This window comes from Rutidosis leptorrhynchoides, chromosome 4, assembly GCF_046630445.1.
Source record: "Rutidosis leptorrhynchoides isolate AG116_Rl617_1_P2 chromosome 4, CSIRO_AGI_Rlap_v1, whole genome shotgun sequence".
Taxonomy (NCBI): Eukaryota; Viridiplantae; Streptophyta; class Magnoliopsida; order Asterales; family Asteraceae; genus Rutidosis; species Rutidosis leptorrhynchoides.
The window spans coordinates 603,196,466-603,223,455 of record NC_092336.1 but is presented as its reverse complement, the minus strand read 5'-3'; the positions used below and the strand labels follow the sequence as shown (position 1 = coordinate 603,223,455).

At 34.1% G+C, this 26,990-nt stretch overlaps 1 protein-coding gene across 1 annotated transcript; it reads right to left on the bottom strand.

Annotated features, from left to right (window-relative positions):
- Positions 1-592: 592 nt before the first annotated feature.
- LOC139903963 (glutamate receptor 2.8-like) lies at positions 593-2,243 on the bottom strand. The gene is made up of 2 exons (XM_071885891.1): positions 1,603-2,243; positions 593-1,208 (listed from the first exon to the last, which is right to left on the bottom strand). Exons 1-2 carry the CDS (start codon positions 2,047-2,049, stop codon positions 639-641), a joined length of 1,017 nt encoding a protein of 338 aa, XP_071741992.1. The 5' UTR covers positions 2,050-2,243; the 3' UTR covers positions 593-638.
- Positions 2,244-26,990: the final 24,747 nt, after the last annotated feature.

The following is a 26,990-nucleotide window of genomic DNA, read 5'->3' as shown; positions in this document are numbered from 1 at the left end:
GCTTACGTAAATTGGCGCATACGACTCATCTTGGTAGAATTTTTATTGAACGAAGTTAATGAGGTTTCCTAAAACCTTATGTAATTCATAATGAAAACTTGTAATGAGACGAACATAGTAGTTTTAACCGTATCTTTTTTTACTTAATCAAGTACAATTGTCATAACTTACATTTTGTATAAGTGAGTATCGTAACTAACTCCTAAGCAGTTGTTATTCTTCACTTATTTTGGAACCTTGATGTAAAAGTCTATAGGATGTCTGCTGCAGCACTGTAACAGGTATATGTGACAATATTATTTTTCTTCTTGTTGGATATTTATTTTTTTATTAATTTTTTTTTGTCACATTTGAGTTACAGTTGCAATTAATCTGCTTAATATTGTTAGATCCAGTACAGTGGAGTTTTATGTTGCATATACATGATGTTTGCCTGCAGAAACTTGAAAAACTTGGGTACAATATGGATACTTAATATTTTGTTTAGTATTAAGATTAACATTAACATATTAGTTACTAGAATACAAATAGATAGGCTTGTATTGTGAAACTAAAGAAAAAGAATGGTAAAATAAAATGTATTACAATTAGCACTATCATCATCATCATCATCATCATCATCATCATCATCATCATAATTAGAGCGATGTGATATTTTCTACAACATGTAAATTGCCTTGAACTGGAGACCCAAGTTCAGTACTCGATAATCCTTGTACGGTGTCGTGCACCGGTGTACTAGATTCAGTAGCAGAAATATCCGTAGATATAACTTCGGCTTCTTGACCGTGTACGCTAATTCCTGGACTATTGTTGACACTCTCATCTAAGACTGGTTCATCCACTCTTCCCACTGCGCTTGTCGTTTTGGATTCATCATCTTTATCTTTAAACTCATTAAAGGATGTTGCAATTGCAGCAAGTTTTTCGCTTATTGGAACTTCTGATACTAGTACTGTTCTATTTTGATACAAAAACATGAAGACGAAAATTATGAGAGCAGAAATTGATGATAAGCCTGCAATGAGAAAAAGGCCTTTAAAGCTATCGAGCGTGAGCCTATCGGACGTGATTGTAGCTCCATTTGACTGATCACAACCAGCTGAATCTCCAAACCACAGTTTTGAAATGTTTGTCATTTGCTCTTCTGTTACTTGTAGGACCGCTCTCGAAACGTCATGGACTAGAGGAGATCCTTTCGGAAATGCCTGTATTTACAGTATACTTATTTGGTCCGTCTCAAAATAACCGTCTCATTTTGACTTTTAAAAGTCTTTATATGTCAACTTTGACTTTAAACATATTTGTTTGTGTTATACGAGTGCAATACTTATAAAAACACTTTTGAAACTCGGTCCATTCAAATAAATTTCATCAAATATTAAATAACACAAACACAAATATTGAAAGTCGAAGTTGAGAAGAAACTTTCAAAAGTCAAAATGGGACAGTTAATTCGGGCACCGATGGAGTATAAGTTAGTATAAACTTAACCTTTTAGTCGGAGTTAGTGAGCTAAATTGTTTGGTTAAGTACTTGTGTAGTTTAATTGTAGCTGAATAGTGTAAAATGATGTAACAGAAGGAAACGAACGAAACTTACAAAACCGAAGCCTGCGGTTTTGTAGGTGGGACCGGTCATGGTATACTTGGTACAGTATTTTCCCAAGAAAATTCTGATATAAGGAAGTTCATCCATGATTGCAGAAACACCTCCGTTTAGACTTCCGTTTTGAAGTGCCTCGTCGTACTGCTCAAACGTGCTGTAGTTTTTCAATTGGGCATCTTTAAATCCCATCTTTTTTAACATATCAACAACAAAGGAACCATCTTGATACCCTACCGATTCACCATTTCTCATGATCTCAAGGATATCAGTATTTGTAGGCTGAAGCTGGTGCACAGTTAACATGGATGTCAAATTTGCTGTGTAGCTCGATGTCAGCACGAGAACCACAAACACCCACACGATCACCACAAATCTCGATAAGTTGCTTATCAACTTCTCCTCCGCAAAAAATGTTAAACTACATAGCTCATTTATTCTCATTGTAAGACTTCTATTTCATTTTTAAAAAAAGGACCAAAAATGGGTCCCGACCTGACCCTTTTCAGCCCATTTGACTTATGACCCATTTCGACCTATTACCCAACCTGACCAATTTGGACCCGTTTAAAAACTGACCCGTTTGACCCCTGACTCATTTCTATCCAAAACTGTTCTGACCCCTTGCCCAAACCGACCCAACCTAACCCGCTTGCAAGGTATAACTAGTATGTACCAACACATATTTTATAGCATTACTCTCCAAGAAAGACAAGATTTTAGTTGCAATTGTTCAAATTACAAGCGATATTCGTTTAAATATTAAAAAGTGAAGACAAAAGGCAGATTCGACGAATTGAAGACAAAAAGGTCCAAAAAGCTCAAAAGTACAAGATACAATCAAAAAGGTTCAAATTATTGATGAGGAACGTCTAAAAATGACAAGAGTACAAGTTACAAAACGCAAAGTACACGATATAAAATAGTACGCAAGGACGTTCGAAAATCCGGAACCGGGACATGAGTCAACTCTCAACGCTCGACGCAACGGTGTAAAAATTACAAGTCAACTATGCACAAGAATAAAATATAATATTTAAATAATTCATAATAAGAATAATATTAAATAATAAAAAGTTGTTAATTGAGCATAGTTCAGGGGTCGTAAGCGAAAATTCAATTTAACATTTTGCCTATAAAAGGCGACGTATTCCGTTGAAAGGATTACACCCTTTTCTATCCTAAATCTATCTTTCTATATATATATCGATCCCTTTTCTATATCTAATATCAATATCTATAATTCTCTATCATAATGTTAATGTAATAAGATATAACAATAATCTTAATTTTAAGTTTAAATTATGATAATAATAAGATTTATGATAGAGATCGTTTGAGTATGTAAGTCGAAATTCTGTCCGTGTAACGCTACGCTATTTTTAATCATTGTAAGTTATGTTCAACCTTTTTACATTAATGTCTCGTAGCTAAGTTATTATTATGCTTATTTAAAACGAAGTAATCATGATGTTGGGCTAATTACTAAAATTGGGTAATTGGGCTTTGTACCATAATTGGGGTTTGGACAAAAGAACGACACTTGTGGAAATTAGACTATGAGCTATTAATGGGCTTTATATTTGTTTAACTAAATGATAGTTTGTTAATGTTAATATAAAGATTTACAATTGGGCGTCCCTATAAATTACCATATACACTCAATCGAACACGATGGGCGGGGTATTTATATGTACGAATAATCGTTCATTTAACCGGACACGGGAATGGATTAATAACCACTAGAATAATTAAAACAGGGGTGAAATTATGTACAAGGACACTTGGTATAATTGATAACAAAATATTAAAACCTTGGGTTACACTCAGTCGACATCCTGGTGTAATTATTAAACAAAATATTAAAATCTTGTTACAGTTTAAGTCCCCAATTAGTTGGAATATTTAACTTCGGGTATAAGGATAATTTGACGAGGACACTCGCACTTTATATTTATGACTGATGGACTGTTATGGACAAAAACCAGACGGACATATTAAATAATCCAGGACAAAGGACAATTAACCCATGGGCATAAAACTAAAATCAACACGTCAAACATCATGATTACGGAAGTTTAAATAAGCATAATTCTTTTATTTCATATTTAATTTCCTTTATTTTATATTTAATTGCACTTCTAATTATCGCATTTTTATTGTTATTGTATTGCACTTTTAATTATCGTACTTTTTAATTATCGCAAGTTTATTTTATCGCACTTTATTATTCGCAATTTCATTATCGTTATTTACTTTATGCTTTAATTTAAGTCTTGTATTTATTTTTAATATTTTACATTTGGTTTTAACTGCGACTAAAGTTTTAAAATCGACAAACCGGTCATTAAACGGTAAAAACCCCCCCTTTATAATAATAATACTACTTATATTATATATTTTTGTAAAAATATAGTTTTATAAAAATATAGTGTTAAACTTCACTGCGTCCCTGTGGAACGAACCGGACTTACTAAAAACTACACTACAGTACGATTAGGTACACTGCCTATAAGTGTTGTAGCAAGGTTTAGGTATTTCCCATCCGTAAAAATAATAAAACTTGTGTAAAATTTCGTCGAATTTCGTATTAAAAATAAACACTATTTCGTACCCCTCGCGACACACATCAAGTTTTTGGCGCCGCTGCCGGGGAACGCCGAAGCGAAACGCCACTACGAGAAAAGTAAAAATTACAAAATAAATAGTTTAAGTTGGATGAAACATTTTAAGTTCAATTATTGAAACTTGATACATGAATTGAACCTACACATTTTATTATTATTATTATTTTTTTTTTGTACGAAATTCCCCTACGATATCACTTGAAACCAAACCCACATAAATCACAGCTATATGTACAACTGAAAAACGTCACCAAAAAAAAAAAAAAAAACTTCTATAGTATCTTTCTCGTGAGCTGTATATGTCCCTTCTTCAATTTGAATAAGACTCACCTAGTTTAAAAGTATTATATTACATGTGGTGGTTTAGACTCTATGGCCTACACCAAGCAATCAAACTTATTTACAAAAAAACGAGATTTTTTTTTATTATTATAATTTTTTTTAATTTTAATTATTATCTTTTTTAAAAAAAAGAAGTTAAAAAAAATTTTAAGTCTTCTTACCTTTAGATTTTTCGAATCTAGTCACAACTTTTAGTTTTAAGTCTAGTTTTTTTGCCGTAGTATTTTTTTTTTACTTCTAGAATTTTTAGGCTTTGTCGTAAAATCGCTTAAGTGCTTATTCCTTAGACTAAGTTTAGGTGCTTTAAAATTTTGCGACGCCATTTTTCGCGCTACTTTCTTATTTTTTTTATTTTTTATTTTTTTTTCGACGCCTTTTACCTATGTATCAATTACAATTCCAATTAGTAATCTCCATTTGTAGTTTTAATTTTAAGATAGTGATAGTAATAAGGTTGGATTAGTCGTGTGTTTTAAAGTCTTCCAAGCTACTCTTCGCCTTTTTCATTTTTCGACACTTTTCGACGCGCAATCTATTTCTTCCTTATTTCTCGTCATTCTAGTTATAGGACATAGAATTTTATCTACTTCTTATCTAATATTTCTTAAACGGAAAGAAAAATTATTTAAGTGGTTAAATTAATAGACGTTGACATTTTTCTGGTTCGTAGTAATAGTTGGATTTGTACGTGGAACGGGTTGTTGGAGCCAAACAGTCCTCAATTATATTGAGACCAAACGAATCCTGCCCCTCTGCTGCATCTTTTGGCTATTCGAAACGTGGGCAAAAATCAGAAAAGTCTATTAATTGGATAGCTTATATAAGTTTTTCTTATTATTTTTATAACTAATAGGATATTCTGTGAATGCACCGAGCAAGACGTTCGCCGCCGGTCATACGTTCACCACCTGTAACTCGATCAAGACATCGTTTAACAAATATCGCCGCCGTTGATTTTTCTTTAGAATCGTCATCAAGTCGACCAAATCCTCAAACTCAAATTTCCGATAATCCAGTTTTTGAACCCAACCTCACAATTGAGAATCCAGAGAATATTCAGGAACGGTTCGTAGATCCTGAACCACTAAACTTTCCTCCGGAACCACTAATCATTCAAACAGAGATTGTTGAGGAACGAACCATTAAATCAGAATCCTCTAGTGATTCAGATTCAACAAATTCAATTATGGAGAATCTGGAACCTTTAAGTATGGAAGACCGAATGAGAGCTAAACGCACTGGCCAAGGTCACGCAATTACTCATCCAGACATTAATGCGCCAGATTATGAAATCAAAGGACAAATTCTACACATGGTGACTAATCAATGCCAATTTAGTGGTGCGCCGAAGGAAGATCCAAATGAACATCTACGTACCTTTAATAGGATCTGTACACTATTTAAAATCCGAGAAGTTGAGGATGAACAGATATATCTCATGTTATTTCCCTGGACTTTAAAGGGAGAAGCCAAAGATTGGTTGGAATCGTTACCTGAAGGGGCGATTGATACATGAGATGTTTTAGTTGACAAATTTCTTAAACAATTCTTTCCTGCATCTAAAGCCGTAAGACTGCAAGCAGAAATTGTTACGTTTACACAGAAGCCAAATGAAACTCTATATGAGGCATGGACAAGATATGGAAAGTTGTTAAGAGGATGTCCGCAACATGGTTTAGACACCTGTTAAATAGTACAAATATTCTACCAAGGATGCGACATCACTACAAGGAAAGACATAGATATAGCAGCTGGTGGTTCTATTATGAAGAAAACCGAAACTGACGCTTACAAAATTATTGATAACACTGCTTCCCACTCACATGAGTGGCACCAAGAAAAAGATATCATTAGATCATCTAAAGCAGCTAGAGCCGATTCTAGCCACGACTTAGATTCCATTTCCGCAAAGATAGATGCTGTGGAACGACGAATGGAAAAGATGACTAAAGATATTCACTCAATACGAATTAGTTGTGAGCAGTGTATAGGACCACATTTGACAAAAGATTGTCTCAGTATTGAATTAACAATGGAACAAAGAGAGAATATTTCATACATAAACCAAAGGCCTGGAAATAATTATCAGAATAATTATCAACCGCCAAGACCGATTTACAATCAAAACCAGAATTATAACAGAAATATTCCATACAACAACCAACAAGGTCCTAGCAATCAACAAGTATCCAATAATAATTACAATCAGCAAAGACCTAATTTTCAAAACAAACCTCCACAACAAACCGATGATAAAAAGCCAAATTTAGAAGATATGATGACGAAGCTAGTTGAAACTCAAACGCAGTTTTTCACATCTCAGAAACAAACTAATGAACAAAATGCTCAAGCATTTAGAAATCAACAAGCTTCTATTCAAAATCTAGAACAAGAAGTGAGTAACCTAGCAAGGTTAATAGGTGAAAGAAAACCGGGAAGTCTACCTAGTGATACAAATGCTAACCCCCGGAATGAAACAGCTAAAGCCATTACCACAAGAAGTGGTACAACACTTAAACCACCTGAAATACCTGTAACTTCTGATAAAGCTATTCCTACTCCACAAGAACCACAACCTGATCAAGATAAGGAAAAAGAACCGGTAGTTGAAAAGGTTAATGAAGATAACACAGTTAAGGCTAAACCTTATGTTAAACCATATCAACCACCACTTCCTTATCCGAGTAAAATGAAGAAAGAGAAACTTGAAGCCGAGCAATCCAAATTCTTGGATATGTTTAAACAGATAAATGTAAATCTTCCTTTCATTGATGTGATTTCAGGAATGCCTAGATATGCTAAATTCTTGAAAGATCTAATCTCAAATAGAAAGAAAATGGAAGAACTCTCTGCTGTTACTATGAATGCTAATTGTTCAGCAGTGCTGTTGAATAAGATACCAGAAAAACTATCTGATCCAGGAAGTTTCACAATTCCATGTTTTTTGGGTAGTCTTAGTTCAATAGAAGCATTGGCAGACTTAGGTGCTAGTATAAATTTAATACCGTATTCACTATACGCTAAACTAGACCTTGGAGAATTAAAACCAACAAGAATAAGCATACAACTAGCCGATCGATCAATAAAATATCCTAGAGGGATAATGGAGAACATGCTAGTTAAAGTTGGTACTTTAGTATTTCCAGTAGATTTTGTTGTTTTGGACATGGAAGAAGATTCTCAAGTTCCTCTCATATTAGGAAGACCATTCTTAAACACGGCTAAAGCAATGATAGACGTGTTCGGTAAGAAACTGACCCTAAGTATAGAGGACGAGAGTGTTACCTTTTCAGTTGATAGAGCAATGCAACAACCGCAATCTGCAGATGATACATGTTATTATATTCAAACTATAGATGCACATGCAGAATTATTAGAAGAATTTCCAGAATTACAAGGAACAGGAGAATGTTCTTTAGGAGAAGGAACAGAACAAATTGATGAAGCTGAAATGTTAGATACACTAATAGCTAATGGATATGAACCAACAACAGAAGAAATCCAAATGCTAAAAGAAGAAGACAGATATCGATACAAATCATTGATAGAAGAACCTCCGAAATTAGAGTTAAAGCCACTTCCAAACCATTTGGAATACGCTTATTTACATGGTGAATCTGAATTTCCTGTAATAATATCGTCTTCTCTTACTGAAAATGAGAAATCACAACTCATTTCTGTGTTGAAAGCTCATAAACCAGCCATTGCATGGAAGATTCATGATATTAAAGGAATAAGTCCTTCGTATTGCACACATAAAATCCTTATGGAAGAAGGTCATAAAACGTATGTGCAATGCCAATGAAAACTAAATCCTAATATGCAAGATGTAGTTAAGAAAGAGATTATTAAACTGCTAGATGCAGGTTTGATATATCCAATTTCTGATAGTCCATGGGTAAGCCCAGTTCAATGCGTACCTAAGAAGGGTGGCATGACTGTCATTACAAATGAGAAAAATGAGCTTATTCCTACTAGGACTGTAACAGGATGGCGTGTATGTATTGATTATAGAAAATTAAATGATGCCACCAGAAAAGATCACTTTCCCTTACCTTTCATTGATCAAATGTTGGAAAGATTAGCCGGAAATAGTTACTATTGTTTTCTAGATGGATTTTCCGGATATTTTCAAATTCCAATAGCACCCGAGGACCAAGAGAAAACCACATTCACGTGCCCTTATGGTACTTTTGCTTACAAACGCATGCCATTTGGACTTTGTAACGCCCCTGCAACCTTTCAAAGGTGTATGATGGCGATTTTTCATGACATGATAGAAGAATGCATGGAAGTTTTCATGGACAACTTTTCAGTCTTCGGTGATACATTTGAATCATGTCTAGCTAATCTTGAACGAATGCTTCTTAGATGCGAACAATCAAATCTAGTACTTAATTGGGAGAAATGCCATTTCATGGTTAAAGAAGGCATCGTTCTTGGACATAAAATTTCAAAAGAAGGAATTGAAGTGGATAGAGCTAAAGTAGATGTAATTGCTAAACTTCCACATCCCACCAATGTTAGAGGAGTTAGGAGTTTTCTAGGGCATGCCGATTTTTACCGACGTTTCATAAAAGATTTTTCTAAAATTGCCACTCCTATGAATAAACTCCTAGAAAAGGATGCTCCATTCATCTTTTCAGATGAGTGTATCAAATATTTTAATATTCTTAAAGAGAAACTCACTAATGCGCCGATCATGATAACACCAAATTGGAATCTACCATTTGAACTAATGTGCGATGCAAGTGATTTTGCAATGTGAGCCGTTTTAGGACAAAGGATTGAAAAACGATTTCAACCTATATATTATGCTAGTAAGACGTTACAAGGAGCACAAACAAACTATACAACTACTGAAAAAGAACTCCTTGCTATTGTCTTTGCTTTTGACAAATTTTGATCATATCTCGTTCTAGCAAAAACGGTGGTCTATACCGACCATTCTGCTCTTAGATACCTATTTTCAAAACAAGATGCTAAACCAAGATTAATCCGTTGGATCTTACTCTTACAAGAGTTTGATATTGAAATCTGAGATAAAAGAGGAGCAGAAAATCTCGCCGCTGATCATCTTTCTCGTCTTGAAAATCCCGATTTAGAAGTTCTAAATGAATCAGCCATACAAGACAACTTTCCTGATGAATATCTATTGAAGATAGATTATAAAGAAATCTCATGGTTTGCAGACTATGCAAACTACTTAGTTTGTGGATTCCTTGAAAAAGGATTATCGTACCAAAGACGAAAGAAATTCTTCAGTGATATAAAACACTATTTCTGGGAAGATCCACATCTGTTTAAAAGTTGTCCCGATGGAATAATAAGCCGATGTGTATTTGGAGATGAAGCTAGTAAAATTTTAAACCATTGTCACACAGGACCTGAAATGTCCCGTTCTTATTGATTAAAAACGTTCCATATTAATGGATTTCGTTGCGAGGTTTTGACCTCTATATGAGACGTTTTTCAAAGACTGCATTCATTTTTAAAACAAACCATAACCTTTATTTCATAAATAAAGGTTTAAAAAGCTTTACGTAGATTATCAAATAATGATAATCTAAAATATCCTGTTTACACATGACCATTACATAATGGTTTACAATACAAATATGTTACATCGAAATCAGTTTCTTGAATGCAGTTTTTACACAATATCATACAAACATGGACTCCAAATCTTGTCCTTATTTTAGTATGCAACAGCGGAAGCTCTTAATATTCACCTGAGAATAAACATGCTTTAAACGTCAACAAAAATGTTGGTGAGTTATAGGTTTAACCTATATATATCAAATCGTAACAATAGACCACAAGATTTCATATTTCAATACACATCCCATACATAGAGATAAAAATCATTCATATGGTGAACACCTGGTAACCGACATTAACAAGATGCATATATAAGAATATCCCCATCATTCCGGGACACCCTTCGGATATGATATAAATTTCGAAGTACTAAAGCATCCGGTACTTTGGATGGGGTTTGTTAGGCCCAATAGATCTATCTTTAGGATTCGCGTCAATTAGGGTGTCTGTTCCCTAATTCTTAGATTACCAGACTTAATAAAAAGGGGCATATTCGATTTCGATAATTCAACCATAGAATGTAGTTTCACGTACTTGTGTCTATTTTGTAAATCATTTATAAAACCTGCATGTATTCTCATCCCAAAAATATTAGATTTTAAAAGTGGGACTATAACTCACTTTCACAGATTTTTACTTCGTCGGGAAGTAAGACTTGGCCACTGGTTGATTCACGAACCTATAACAATATATACATATATATCAAAGTATGTTCAAAATATATTTACAACACTTTTAATATATTTTGATGTTTTAAGTTTATTAAGTCAGCTGTCCTCGTTAGTAACCTACAACTAGTTGTCCACAGTTAGATGTACAGAAATAAATCGATAAATATTATCTTGAATCAATCCACGACCCAGTGTATACGTATCTCAGTATTGATCACAACTCAAACTATATATATTTTGGAATCAACCTCAACCCTGTATAGCTAACTCCAACATTCACATATAGAGTGTCTATGGTTGTTCCGAAATATATATAGATGTGTCGACATGATAGGTCGAAACATTGTATACGTGTCTATGGTATCTCAAGATTACATAATATACAATACAAGTTAATTAAGTTATGGTTGGAATAGATTTGTTACCAATTTTCACGTAGCTAAAATGAGAAAAATTATCCAATCTTGTTTTACCCATAACTTCTTCATTTTAAATCCATTTTGAGTGAATCAAATTGCTATGGTTTCATATTGAACTCTATTTTATGAATCTAAACAGAAAAAGTATAGGTTTATAGTCGGAAAAATAAGTTACAAGTCGTTTTTGTAAAGGTAGTCATTTCAGTCGAAAGAACGACGTCTAGATGACCATTTTAGAAAACATACTTCCACTTTGAGTTTAACCATAATTTTTGGATATAGTTTCATGTTCATAATAAAAATCATTTTCTCAGAATAACAACTTTTAAATCAAAGTTTATCATAGTTTTTAATTAACTAACCCAAAACAGCCCGCTGTGTTACTACGACGGCGTAAATCCGGTTTTACGGTGTTTTTCGTGTTTCCAGGTTTTAAATCATTAAGTTAGCATATCATATAGATATAGAACATGTGTTTAGTTGATTTTAAAAGTCAAGTTAGAAGGATTAACTTTTGTTTGTGAACAAGTTTAGAATTAACTAAACTATGTTCTAGTGATTACAAGTTTAAACCTTCGAATAAGATAGCTTTATATGTATGAATCGAATGATGTTATGAACATCATTACTACCTTAAGTTCCTTGGATAAACCTACTGGAAAAGATAAAAATGGATCTAGCTTCAATGGATCCTTGGATGGCTCGAAGTTCTTGAAGCAGAATCATGACACGAAAACAAGTTCAAGTAAGATCATCATTTGAAATAAGATTGTTATAGTTATAGAAATTGAACCAAAGTTTGAATATGATTATTACCTTGTATTAGAATGATAACCTACTGTAAGAAACAAAGATTTCTTGAGGTTGGATGATCACCTTACAAGATTGGAAGTGAGCTAGCAAACTTGAAAGTATTCTTGATTTTATGAAACTAGAACTTTTGGAATTTATGAAGAACACTTAGAACTTGAAGATAGAACTTGAGAGAGATCAATTAGATGAAGAAAATTGAAGAATGAAAGTGTTTGTAGGTGTTTTTGGTCGTTGGTGTATGGATTAGATATAAAGGATATGTAATTTTGTTTTCATGTAAATAAGTCATGAATGATTACTCATATTTTTGTAATTTTATGAGATATTTCATGCTAGTTTCCAAATGATGGTTCCCACATGTGTTAGGTGACTCACATGAGCTGATAAGAGCTGATCATTGGAGTGTATATACCAATAGTACATACATCTAAAAGCTGTGTATTGTACGAGTACGAATACGGGTGCATGCGAGTAGAATTGTTGATGAAACTGAACGAGGATGTAATTGTAAGCATTTTTGTTAAGTAGAAGTATTTTGATAAGTGTATTGAAGTCTTTCAAAAGTGTATAAATACATATTAAAACACTACATGTATATACATTTTAACTGAGTCGTTAAGTCATCGTTAGTCGTTACATGTAAGTGTTGTTTTGAAACCTTTAGGTTAACGATCTTGTTAAATGTTGTTAACCCAATGTTTATAATATCAAATGAGATTTTAAATTATTATATTATCATGATATTATCATGTATGAATATCTCTTAATATGATATATATACATTAAATGTCTTTACAACGATAATCGTTACATATATGTCTCGTTTAAAAATCATTAAGTTAGTAGTCTTGTTTTTACATATGTAGTTCATTGTTAATATACTTAATGATATGTTTACTTATAATAGTATCATGTTAACTATATATATATCCATATATATGTCATCATATAGTTTTTACAAGTTTTAACGTTCGTGAATCACCGGTCAACTTGGGTGGTCAATTGTCTATATGAAACATATTTTAATTAATCAAGTCTTAACAAGTTTGATTGCTTAACATGTTGGAAACATTTAATCATGTAAATATCAATCTCAATTAATATATATAAACATGGAAAAGTTCGGGTCACTACAGTACCTACCCGTTAAATAAATTGCGTCCCGAAATTTTAAGCTGTTGAAGGTGTTGACGAATCTTCTGGAAATAGATGCGGGTATTTCTTCTTCATCTGATCTTCACGCTCCCAGGTGAACTCGGGTCCTCTACGAGCATTCCATCGAACCTTAACAATTGGTATCTTGTTTTGCTTAAGTCTTTTAACCTCACGATCCATTATTTCGACGGGTTCTTCGATGAATTGAAGTTTTTCGTTGATTTGGATTTCATCTAACGGAATAGTGAGATCTTCTTTAGCAAAACATTTCTTCAAATTCGAGACGTGGAAAGTGTTATGTACAGCCGCGAGTTGTTGAGGTAACTCTAGTCGGTAAGCTACTGGTCCGACACGATCAATAATCTTGAATGGTCCAATATACCTTGGATTTAATTTCCCTCGTTTACCAAATCGAACAACGCCTTTCCAAGGTGCAACTTTAAGCATGACCATCTCTCCAATTTCAAATTCTATATCTTTTCTTTTAATGTCAGCGTAGCTCTTTTGTCGACTTTGGGCGGTTTTCAACCGTTGTTGAATTTGGATGATCTTCTCGGTAGTTTCTTGTATAATCTCCGGACCCGTAATCTGTCTATCCCCCACTTCACTCCAACAAATCGGAGACCTGCACTTTCTACCATAAAGTGCTTCAAACGGCGCCATCTCAATGCTTGAATGGTAGCTGTTGTTGTAGGAAAATTCTGCTAACGGTAGATGTCGATCCCAACTGTTTTCGAAATCAATAACACATGCTCGTAGCATGTCTTCAAGCGTTTGTATCGTCCTTTCGCTCTGCCCATCAGTTTGTGGATGATAGGAAGTACTCATGTCTAGACGAGTTCCTAATGCTTGCTGTAATGTCTGCCAGAATCTTGAAATAAATCTACCATCCCTATCAGAGATAATAGAGATTGGTATTCCATGTCTGGAGACGACTTCCTTCAAATACAGTCGTGCTAACTTCTCCATCTTGTCATCTTCTCTTATTGGCAGGAAGTGTGCTGATTTGGTGAGACGATCAACTATTACCCAAATAGTATCAAAACCACTTGCAGTCCTTGGCAATTTAGTGATGAAATCCATGGTAATGTTTTCCCATTTCCATTCCGGGATTTCGGGTTGTTGAAGTAGACCTGATGGTTTCTGATGCTCAGCTTTGACCTTAGAACACGTTAAACATTCTCCTACGTATTTAGCAACATCGGCTTTCATACCCGGCCACCAAAAATGTTTCTTGAGATCCTTGTACATCTTCCCCGTTCCAGGATGTATTGAGTATCTGGTTTTATGAGCTTCTCTAAGTACCATTTCTCTCATATCTCCAAATTTTGGTACCCAAATCCTTTCAGCCCTATACCGGGTTCCGTCTTCCCGAATATTAAGATGCTTCTCCGATCCTTTGGGTATTTCATCCTTTAAATTTCTCTTTTTTAAAACTCCTTGTTGCGCCTCCTTTATTTGAGTAGTAATGTTATTATGAATCATTATATTCATAGATTTTACTCGAATGGGTTCTCTGTCCTTCCTGCTCAAGGCATCGGCTACCACATTTGCCTTCCCAGGGTGGTAACGAATCTCAAAGTCGTAATCATTCAATCATTCAATCCACCTACGCTGCCTCATATTCAGTTGTTTCTGATTAAATATGTGTTGAAGACTTTTGTGGTCGGTATATATAATACTTTTGACCCCATATAAGTAGTGCCTCCAAGTCTTTAATGCAAAAACAACCGCGCCTAATTCCAAATCATGCGTCGTATAATTTTGTTCGTGAATCTTCAATTGTCTAGACGCATAAGCAATCACCTTTGTTCGTTGCATTAATACACAACCGAGACCTTGCTTTGATGCATCACAATAAATCACAAAATCATCATTCCCTTCAGGCAATGACAATATAGGTGCCGTAGTTAGCTTTTTCTTCAATAACTGAAACGCTTTCTCTTGTTCATCATTCCATTCAAATTTCTTCCCTTTATGCGTTAATGCAGTCAAGGGTTTTGCTATTCTGGAAAAGTCTTGGATGAACCTTCTGTAGTAACCAGCTAGTCCTAAAAACTGGCGTATGTGTTTCGGAGTTTTCGGGGTTTCCCACTTTTCAACAGTTTCTATCTTTGCCGGATCCACCTTAATACCTTCTTTGTTCACTATGTGACCGAGGAATTGAACTTCTTCCAACCAAAATGCACACTTTGAAAACTTAGCGTACAATTCTTCCTTCCTCAATACTTCTAACACCTTTCTCAAATGTTCACCGTGTTCTTGGTCATTCTTTGAGTAAATAAGTATGTCATCAATGAAAACAATGACAAACTTGTCAAGGTATGGTCCACACACTCGGTTCATAAGGTCCATGAACACAGCTGGTGCATTAGTTAAACCAAATGGCATGACCATAAACTCGTAATGACCGTAACGTGTTCTGAAAGCAGTCTTTGGAATATCATCTTCTTTCACCCGCATTTGATGATACCCGGAACGTAAGTCAATCTTTGAATAAACAGACGAGCCTTGTAGTTGATCAAATAAGTCATCGATTCTCGGTAGTGGGTAGCGGTTCTTGATGGTAAGTTTGTTCAACTCTCGGTAGTCGATACACAACCTGAATGTACCATCTTTCTTCTTGACAAACAAAACAGGAGCTCCCCACGGTGATGTGCTTGGTCGAATGAAACCACGCTCTAAAAGTTCTTGTAATTGGCTTTGTAGTTCTTTCATCTCGCTGGGTGCGAGTCTGTAAGGAGCACGAGCTATTGGTGCAGCTCCTGGTACAAGATCTATTTGAAATTCAACGGATCGATGTGGGGGTAATCCCGGTAATTCTTTCGGAAATACATCAGGAAATTCTTTTGCGACGGGAACATCATTGATGCTCTTTTCTTCAGTTTGTACTTTCTCAACGTGTGCTAGAACAGCATAGCAACCTTTTCTTATTTGTTTTTGTGCCTTCAAATTACTAATAAGATGTAGCTTCGTGTTGCCCTTTTCTCCGTACACCATTAAGGGTTTTCCTTTTTCTCGTATAATGCGAATTGCATTTTTGTAACAAACGATCTCCGCTTTCACTTCTTTCAACCAGTCCATACCGATTATCACATCAAAACTCCCTAACTCTACTGGTATCAAATCAATCTTAAATGTTTCGCTAACCAGTTTAATTTCTCGATTCCGACATATATTATCTGCTGAAATTAATTTACCATTTGCTAATTCGAGTAAAAATTTACTATCCAAAGGCGTCAATGGACAACTTAATTTAGCACAAAAATCTCTACTCATATAGCTTCTATTCGCACCCGAATCAAATAAAACGTAAGCAGATTTATTGTCAATAAGAAACGTACCCGTAACAAGCTCCGGGTCTTCCTGTGCCTCTGCCGCATTAATATTGAAAACTCTTCCACGGCCTTGTCCATTCGTGTTCTCCTGGTTCGGGCAATTTCTAATAATGTGGCCCGATTTTCCACATTTATAACAAACTACATTGGCATAACTTGCTCCGACACTACTTGCTCCACCATTACTCGTTCCGACACCATTTGTTCCTTTCGTTCTATTAACCCCTAGTCCGTAGACCTCACACTTCGCTGCGCTATGACCATTTCTTTTACACTTGTTGCAAAATTTGGTGCAAAACCCCGAGTGATTCTTTTCACACCTTTTGCATAGCTGCTTCTGATTGTTGTTGTTGTTGCGGTTATTATTGTTGTTGGGATGATTGTTGTAGTTGCTGTTGTTATTATTGTTGTTGTTGTTGGGCCGTTTGTTGTAGTTGTGATTGATGTTGCGATTGTTGGGATAATTGTTGCGATTATTGTTGTAATTGCTGTTGTTGTTGTATTGGTGATTCTTATCACCGTTTTCCTCCCACTTTCTTTTGACTTGCTTCACATTGGCCTCTTCAGCAGTCTGTTCTTTAATTCTTTCTTCAATCTGGTTCACGAGTTTGTGAGCCATTCTACATGCCTGTTGTATGGAGGCGGGCTCGTGTGAACTTATATCTTCTTGGATTCTTTCCGGTAATCCTTTCACAAACGCGTCGATCTTCTCTTCCTCATCTTCGAATGCTCCCGGACACAATAGGCACAATTCTGTGAATCGTCTTTCGTACGTGGTAATATCAAATCCTTGGGTTCGTAACCCTCTAAGTTCTGTCTTGAGCTTATTGACCTCGGTTCTGGGACGGTACTTCTCGTTCATCAAGTGCTTGAATGCTGACCACGGTAGTGCGTACGCATCGTCTTGTCCCACTTGCTCTAGATAGGTATTCCACCATGTTAACGCAGAACCTGTGAAGGTATGCGTAGCGTACTTTACTTTGTCCTCTTTAGTACACTTACTTATGGCAAACACCGATTCGACCTTCTCGGTCCACCGTTTCAATCCGATCGGTCTTTCGGTTCCATCAAATTCCAAAGGTTTGCAGGCAGTGAATTCTTTGTAGGTGCATCCTACACGATTTCCTGTACTGCTAGATCCAAGGTTATTGTTGGTATGTAGCGCAGCCTGTACTGCGGCTATGTTTGAAGCTAGAAAAGTACGGAATTCCTCTTCATTCATATTCACGGTGTGTCGAGTAGTCGGTGTCATTTCCTTCAAAATAGTTAAATGGAATAAGTTAATCATACAGAATATTAAGAGTAGTTAATAGTATTTCGTAGCATAATATGAACTCATTTATAAAAGCTTTTTCTTCATATTAGCATTTTATAAGTTTAAATTCGGGTAATACCTACCCGTTAAGTTCATACTTAGTAGCTAATATACAATTCAACTACTACGATTCTATATGAAAAACTGGTTATAATAATATTTCGCGTTCAAACTTTTACACAATATTTTACAAACTTACAATACCGCTTATTTTACATATAGCATGAAATATAGCACACAATAAATTTGATACAAGATGGTTGTGAAGATAATTCTAGCCAGTACACAAGTCGTTCAGCAAAGGCAATAAAGACACGTAATTCATACGTCCAGAAACAAGTCATGCATTCTGGTTTTACTAGGATTACTTCCCATCCTTGGTCTTGTGGAACATAACCGTTATGGTCATTGATAAGACATCGTGTTGTAACGTCGTCAAAGGGACGAGGGTTACGTAATATCCAACAGTCCCGTAACAATCTAAAAACCTCATTTCTTACCCCAATTACCGACTCCGTCACTTGTGGAACGTTTTGTTTAATAGTTGTAGCCCGATGTTCTTGTTCTCACTTTGGTGAGAAGCGAACATTACTAATCCGTAAGCATAACATGCTTCTTTATATTGCATGTTAGCCGCTTTTTCTAAATCACGAAGTCCAATATTCGGATATATTGAGTTAAAATAATTTCTTAACCCATTGCGTAAAACAGCATTTGGGTTCCCCGCAATATATGCGTCAATGTAAACACATCGTAACTTATGGATTTCCCAATGTGATATCCCCCATCTTTCGAACGAAAGCCTTTTATAAACCAAGGCATTCTTGGAACGTTCTTCAAATGTCTTACAAACTGATCTCGCCTTAAATAGTTGTGCCGAAGAATTCTGACCGACTCTAGACAAGATTTCATCAATCATGTCTCCGGATAGGTCTCTTAAAATATTGGGTTGTCTATCCATTTTGTGTTTTTATACTGTAAAATAGACAAGAGTTAGATTCATAAAAAAAAAATATACTTATTAATACAAGCAATTTTTACATATATCATAAAGCATAAGCACACTATATTACATATATTACACCACACGAATACAACTATCTTATTCCGACTCGCTTGTTTCTTCTTCTTCGGTTTTGGTTCGTTTTGCCAAGTTTCTAGGGATATATGATGTTCCCCTAATACGAGCCGTCGTGATCCACATTGGTTTAGAAAAACCTGGTGGTTTAGAGGTTCCCGGGTCATTGTTACAACTTAAGGACTTCGGGGGTTGACGATACATATAAAGTTCATCGGGGTTGGAATTAGATTTCTCTATTTTTATGCCCTTTCCCTTATTATTTTCTTTTGCCTTTTTAAATTCAGTTGGGGTAATTTCTATAACATCATCGGAATTCTCGTCGGAATCCGATTCATCGGAGAATTGGTAATCCTCCCAATATTTTGCTTCCTTGGCGGAAACACCATTGACCATAATTAACCTTGGTCGGTTGGTTGAGGATTTTCTTTTACTTAACCGTTTTATTATTTCCCCCACCGGTTCTATTTCTTCATCCGGTTCCGATTCTTCTTCCGGTTCCGATTCTTCTTCCGGTTCCGACTCTTCTTCCGGTTCCTCTTCGGGAACTTGTGAATCAGTCCACGAATCATTCCAATTTACATTTGACTCTTCATTAAAATTAGGTGAGTCAATGGAACTTGTTCTAGAGGTAGACATCTATCACATAATATCAAACGCGTTAAGAGATTAATATATCACATAATATTCACAAGTTAAAAATATATAGTTTCCAACAAAATTTGTTAAGCAATCATTTTTCAAGTAAACACGGTCGAAGTCCAGACTCACTAATGCATCCTAACAAACTCGATAAGACACACTAATGCAAAATTCTGGTTCTCTAAGACCAACGCTCGGATACCAACTGAAATGTCCCGTTCTTATTGATTAAAAACGTTCCATATTAATTGATTTCGTTGCGAGGTTTTGACCTCTATATGAGACGTTTTTCAAAGACTGCATTCATTTTTAAAACAAACCATAACCTTTATTTTATAAATAAAGGTTTAAAAAGCTTTACGTAGATTATCAAATAATGATAATCTAAAATATCCTGTTTACACACGACCATTACATAATGGTTTACAATACAAATATGTTACATCGAAATCAGTTTCTTGAATGCAGTTTTTACACAATATCATACAAACATGGACTCCAAATCTTGTCCTTATTTTAGTATGCAACAGCGGAAGCTCTTAATATTCACCTGAGAATAAACATGCTTTAAACGTCAACAAAAATGTTGGTGAGTTATAGGTTTAACCTATATATATCAAATCGTAACAATAGACCACAAGATTTCATATTTTAATACACATCCCATACATAGAGATAAAAATCATTCATATGGTGAACACCTGGTAACCGACATTAACAAGATGCATATATAAGAATATCCCCATCATTCCGGGACACCCTTCGGATATGATATAAATTTTGAAGTACTAAAGCATCCGGTACTTTGGATGGGGTTTGTTAGGCCCAATAGATCTATCTTTAGGATTCGCGTCAATTAGGGTGTCTGTTCCCTAATTCTTAGATTACCAGACTTAATAAAAAGGGGCATATTCGATTTCGATAATTCAACCATAGAATGTAGTTTCACGTACTTGTGTCTATTTTGTAAATCATTTATAAAACTTGCATGTATTCTCATCCCAAAAATATTAGATTTTAAAAGTGGGACTATAACTCACTTTCACAGATTTTTACTTCGTAGGGAAGTAAGACTTGGCCACTGGTTGATTCACGAACCTATAACAATATATACATATATATCAAAGTATGTTCAAAATATATTTACAACACTTTTAATATATTTTGATGTTTTAAGTTTATTAAGTCAGCTGTCCTCGTTAGTAACCTACAACTAGTTGTCCACAGTTAGATGTACAGAAATAAATCGATAAATATTATCTTGAATCAATCCATGACCCAGTGTATACGTATCTCAGTATTGATCACAACTCAAACTATATATATTTTGGAATCAACCTCAACCCTGTATAGCTAACTCCAACATTCACATATAGAGTGTCTATGGTTGTTCCGAAATATATATAGATGTGTCGACATGATAGGTCGAAACATTGTATACGTGTCTATGGTATCTCAAGATTACATAATATACAATACAAGTTGATTAAGTTATGGTTGGAATAGATTTGTTACCAATTTTCACGTAGCTAAAATGAGAAAAATTATCCAATCTTGTTTTACCCATAACTTCTTCATTTTAAATCCGTTTTGAGTGAATCAAATTGCTATAGTTTCATATTGAACTCTATTTTATGAATCTAAACAGAAAAAGTATAGGTTTATAGTCGGAAAAATAAGTTACAAGTCGTTTTTGTAAAGGTAGTCATTTCAGTCGAAAGAACGACGTCTAGATGACCATTTTAGAAAACATACTTCCACTTTGAGTTTAACCATAATTTTTGGATATAGTTTCATGTTCATAATAAAAATCATTTTCTCAGAATAACAACTTTTAAATCAAAGTTTATCATAGTTTTTAATTAACTAACCCAAAACAGCCCGCGGTGTTACTACGACGGCGTAAATCCGGTTTTACGGTGTTTTTCGTGTTTCCAGGTTTTAAATCATTAAGTTAGCATATCATATAGATATATAACATGTGTTTAGTTGATTTTAAAAGTCAAGTTAGAAGGATTAACTTTTGTTTGCGAACAAGTTTAGAATTAACTAAACTATGTTCTAGTGATTACAAGTTTAAACCTTCGAATAAGATAGCTTTATATGTATGAATCGAATGATGTTATGAACATAATTACTACCTTAAGTTCCTTGGATAAACCTACTGGAAAAGAGAAAAATGGATCTAGCTTCAATGGATCCTTGGATGGCTCGAAGTTCTTGAAGCAGAATCATGACACGAAAACAAGTTCAAGTAAGATCATCACTTGAAATAAGATTGTTATAGTTATAGAAATTGAACCAAAGTTTGAATATGATTATTACCTTGTATTAGAATGATAACCTACTGTAAGAAACAAAGATTTCTTGAGGTTGGATGATCACCTTACAAGATTGGAAGTGAGCTAGCAAACTTGAAAGTATTCTTGATTTTATGAAACTAGAACTTTTGGAATTTATGAAGAACACTTAGAACTTGAAGATAGAACTTGAGAGAGATCAATTAGATGAAGAAAAAATTGAAGAATGAAAGTGTTTGTAGGTGTTTTTGGTCGTTGGTGTATGGATTAGATATAAAGGATATGTAATTTTATTTTCATGTAAATAAGTCATGAATGATTACTCATATTTTTGTAATTTTATGAGATATTTCATGCTAGTTGCCAAATGATGGTTCCCACATCTGTTAGGTGACTCACATGGGCTGCTAAGAGCTGATCATTGGAGTGTATATACCAATAGTACATACATCTAAAAGCTGTGTATTGTACGAGTACGAATACGGGTGCATGCGAGTAGAATTGTTGATGAAACTGAACGAGGATGTAATTGTAAGCATTTTTGTTAAGTAGAAGTATTTTGATAAGTGTATTGAAGTCTTTCAAAAGTGTATAAATACATATTAAAACACTACATGTATATACATTTTAACTGAGTCGTTAAGTCATCGTTAGTCGTTACATGTAAGTGTTGTTTTGAAACCTTTAGGTTAACGATCTTGTTAAATGTTGTTAACCCAATGTTTATAATATCAAATGAGATTTTAAATTATTATATTATCATGATATTATCATGTATGAATATCTCTTAATATGATATATATACATTAAATGTCTTTACAATGATAATCGTTACATATATGTCTCGTTTAAAAATCATTAAGTTAGTAGTCTTGTTTTTACATATGTAGTTCATTGTTAATATACTTAATGATATGTTTACTTATCATAGTATCATGTTAACTATATATATATCCATATATATGTCATCATATAGTTTTTACAAGTTTTAACGTTCGTGAATCACCGGTCAACTTGGGTGGTCAATTGTCTATATGAAACATATTTTAATTAATCAAGTCTTAACAAGTTTGATTGCTTAACATGTTGGAAACATTTAATCATGTAAATATCAATCTCAATTAATATATATAAACATGAAAAGTTCGGGTCACTACAGGACCAACAGGAGGGCATTATGGGCCTCAACTAACAGCAAGAAAAGTTTATGATGCTGGATTCTATTGGCCTACAATTTACAAAGACGCACACCTTCTTTGCAAATCCTGTGATGCTTGTCAAAGGGCCGGAAAAATAAGTCAACGTGATGAAATGCCACAAAATGTCATCCAAGTATGTGAAGTATTTGACATTTGGGGTATTGACTTTATGGGTCCATTTCCAAAATCTCATAATAATCTATATATACTCGTAGCCCTTGATTATGTATCCAAATGGGCGGAAGCACAAGCTCTCCCAACTAACGATGCACGAGTTGTAGTCAATTTTTTAAAACGTCTTTTTGCAAGGTTTGGAACACCGAAAGCTTTAATAAGTGATCGGGGTACTCATTTCTGTAATAATCAACTTGAGAAAGTTCTTAAAAGATATGGAGTAACTCATAAAATCTCCACCGCATATCATCCACAAACAAGTGGACAAGTTAAAAATACCAACCGAGCCTTAAAACGTATTCTAGAGAAAACCGTAGGATCAAATCCGAAGGAATGGTCCATTAAATTGGAGGATGCACTCTGGGCTTTTAGAACAGCCTACAAAACTCCAATTGGAACCACACCTTTTAGACTTGTTTATGGAAAAGCATGTCATCTTCCAGTAGAAATTGAACACAAAGCATTTTGGGCTTTGAAGACATGTAATCTTGATTTACATGAAGCCGGACGTCGATGATTAAGTCAACTAAACGAATTAGAAGAATTAAGACATGAAGCATACGATAATTCGTTAATCTATAAAGAAAGAACGAAGAAATGGCATGATAAAAGAATCAGAAGTTCAAAAGAATTTAAAGAAGGAGACAGAGTTCTTCTTTTCAATTCACGATTCAAGCTATTTCCTGGAAAATTGAAATCAAGATGGTCTGGACCATTCATAGTCAAAAGAGTTTTCCCATACGGAACGATAGAATTGATAAATTCAAATGGGATTGAATTTAAAGTTAATGGTCACAGAGTTAAACATTACATACATGGTCCGATGGAAGTCGACAACGAAGTTAATCACAATTTCGACACCACAGCTAACTAAGTGTGGGGAGAATCAAGTCTTTAAAAGATAATATGTATTTCTGTTAGAGTTAGATTGTCTGTTTTCGTGTAGTTCTCGAAAATGGAACCCGAATGGTCTTTCCCTAGCAGACCCTAAAGAACTAGTCTTCTCCCCCCATTCTGAATTTTTATATTTTTTTAGGTTTTTACAAAATGAAGACTGCCTGTGAACTAAACCATGGTCTAATGCTACACGCTTTGATCACTAAACGTAATAATGACATACTCCCGAGTGAATTAGTATCAGTAATCAGAGAAAGAATGGACGGAGTTAGAAAAGAATCCAGATGTGAAGATAATAAGTTACAATTTGGTAAAGGAAAATCAAAATCCGCAGCGAAAAGAAGAGCACGACACCTAGAACGATGTCACAAATTCGGAAAATGGTCACATGGAGGTAAATGTTCAAATAATCAAACCTATTCAAATACCGAATTTGTTACTTTATGTAGAGACGGACCGTTCATATGTTTAGAAGAAAAGACACTGAATGCTCGAGGTTACGCCTATGTAGCTATGGAAAACCAATTAAACCGACTATCTTATGAATGGGATAGATCATATAACTAAGAATACTATCTCACAGGTAAGTCTGTACAGTTTTTATTTTTTATTTATTTTTATTTTTAACCTTTTGATAATAAACGCTAATTTGTTCGCTATAAAGTATTAAATTGGTATTAAATAAAATTAGGTTTGGCGACCGAAATTATTGATATCATTCAAAAATTTATTACATCACTACGAAATTTAACGTTTATTCTTAAGGTATAAATATCTTTAATCAATCAACCCAAAATATTTCAAAAATTCGTCATGAGTTAAATTAGGTCTTGGAACCGAAATTACTTTACCGAAAAGAGGGGCGCATATTTTTGATAATATTTGATTGATTAAAGTGGGATAAAAAGCCAAAAAGATTTTTAATTTTATTTTTACCATATTTTTAAAATTAATATATAAATCTTAAATTAATATTTTAAACTTTGTAAAAACGATATATTTAAAATTGTAAATATTTGAAAAATTAATATAAGTTTGGTGTGAATTTATAATATGAATTTTTAAATTAAGTTTGGTGTGAATTTTTAATTTTTAAAAATATGAATTTTTTAATTTTATACATTTCAAATTTTAAGTTTGGTGTGAATTTTTAATATTAATTTTGAATTTTATATTTAAATTGTGTGAATTTAAAAACAAAAATTTACTTTATCTCATTAAGTTAAAAATATGATTTTTAAAATTCGTCGTAAGTTGAAGACTAGGTCATTGAACCGAAATTGCTTTACCCGAGGGAGGGACGAGAACTTTTATTATCATTATTTTTAATCTTATTGAATTAAAGTATGCCAAAAACATTAAAAAAAAAAAAACCCTAAAAATCTTAGCTTTTAAAAAAATCGCTACAAAAAGACAAATTTTAAAATTTTGTCGAAGGACGGACTAGGACATCGATCCGAAACGACCTCGTCCTAAATAACAAGAGAAACAAATTTTTAAAATTAATTAATATTTTTTTTAAGTTAAAGATTTCTATATAAAAAAAAATCCAATATGTTTGGAAACTTTGGTAAAATTTAATCATTTTTCTACGCTAATCACCCTCAATAATTTAAATTGTTACTGATTTCTTGCAAATGAGGGTATTGCAAGATCTTAAGTGTGGAAAGGGGTTAAATTCTTTCGGATTTTAAAAATTTTTATTTTAAACACTTGGTTACCATTAAAAATACTAGTAACGCAGTAGTTGTATTAGAATCTAGTGCTCTCCGATAACAAGGAACAGCCCTAGTCTTATATACTGACTACCCACTTCTAGTAAATTTTTCAAAATTTTCAACAAAATGAATTCAAAATCATGTTTATACATATTTATGAACGATGAAAACTAGGTCATTGAGCCGAAATTATCGTTACCTCGGGAAGGACATAAATTGAGAAACAACCAAAATGTTAGAATTCATTTAAGAATGGAATAGAGGAGAAAAAGGCAAAGAAAAACATAAATAAAAGCCAAGTGTGGGAAAACTTTCCCAAACTATTCAAAACATATATCACATATTTTTGTACAAATTTTTGAAAATACTTTTGTTTTGGAACGATAATCAACTGTTTTATCCGATGAAAGAAAAGAAGAGATAGATCTACACGATGAATCAATTCCATCATTAAAAGGAAGTAAAGTCTTCCGAAAAAGACACGCGCTTCTTGATTTAGGTCAAGAAGTTGTCGTCCAGACCAGCTGTAGGTTGGCGAAAAATCTAGAAAAGTCATCACTAAAATCAGCAGGAAATCCACGGACCTCAGCATTAAACAGGGTCGCCAAGTGGTCAGATTTATCCTAACCATGAGAAGGATTTATCTCGTACAATGGGGGGGCACCGTGCAAATTAGCTTGATAAGACTAATGAATCAGATCCCCAGAAAGGATAATCTCCTTAAAGATTAAAAATCAGCTGTTAAGACTGATATTAATCAATCCTTGAGATTGACCTTAAAGATTGAGAATTCAAAATCATGGAATTCGATGATATCTAAACTCGAGCTTGAACGAGAAAATATTTTGATCAAAAATTACAAACCGATTTGTTTTCTGAAAAACCATTTTCAATGCGTTCATTACCATTGAACGTAAAATCCTAGGAATTCACCTGGAATTCATTAGGTCACCTGAACCAAATCGGGTGTCAACCGTAAGAACGGTGGTTGCATAGCATGGTCGGAGACAGGACCTTGTGCCAGACCGAAAAATTATAGGATGATCTTTACTATCGCTCCTACCAAGGATAGTTCTAGCATCCGACACGTTAATAA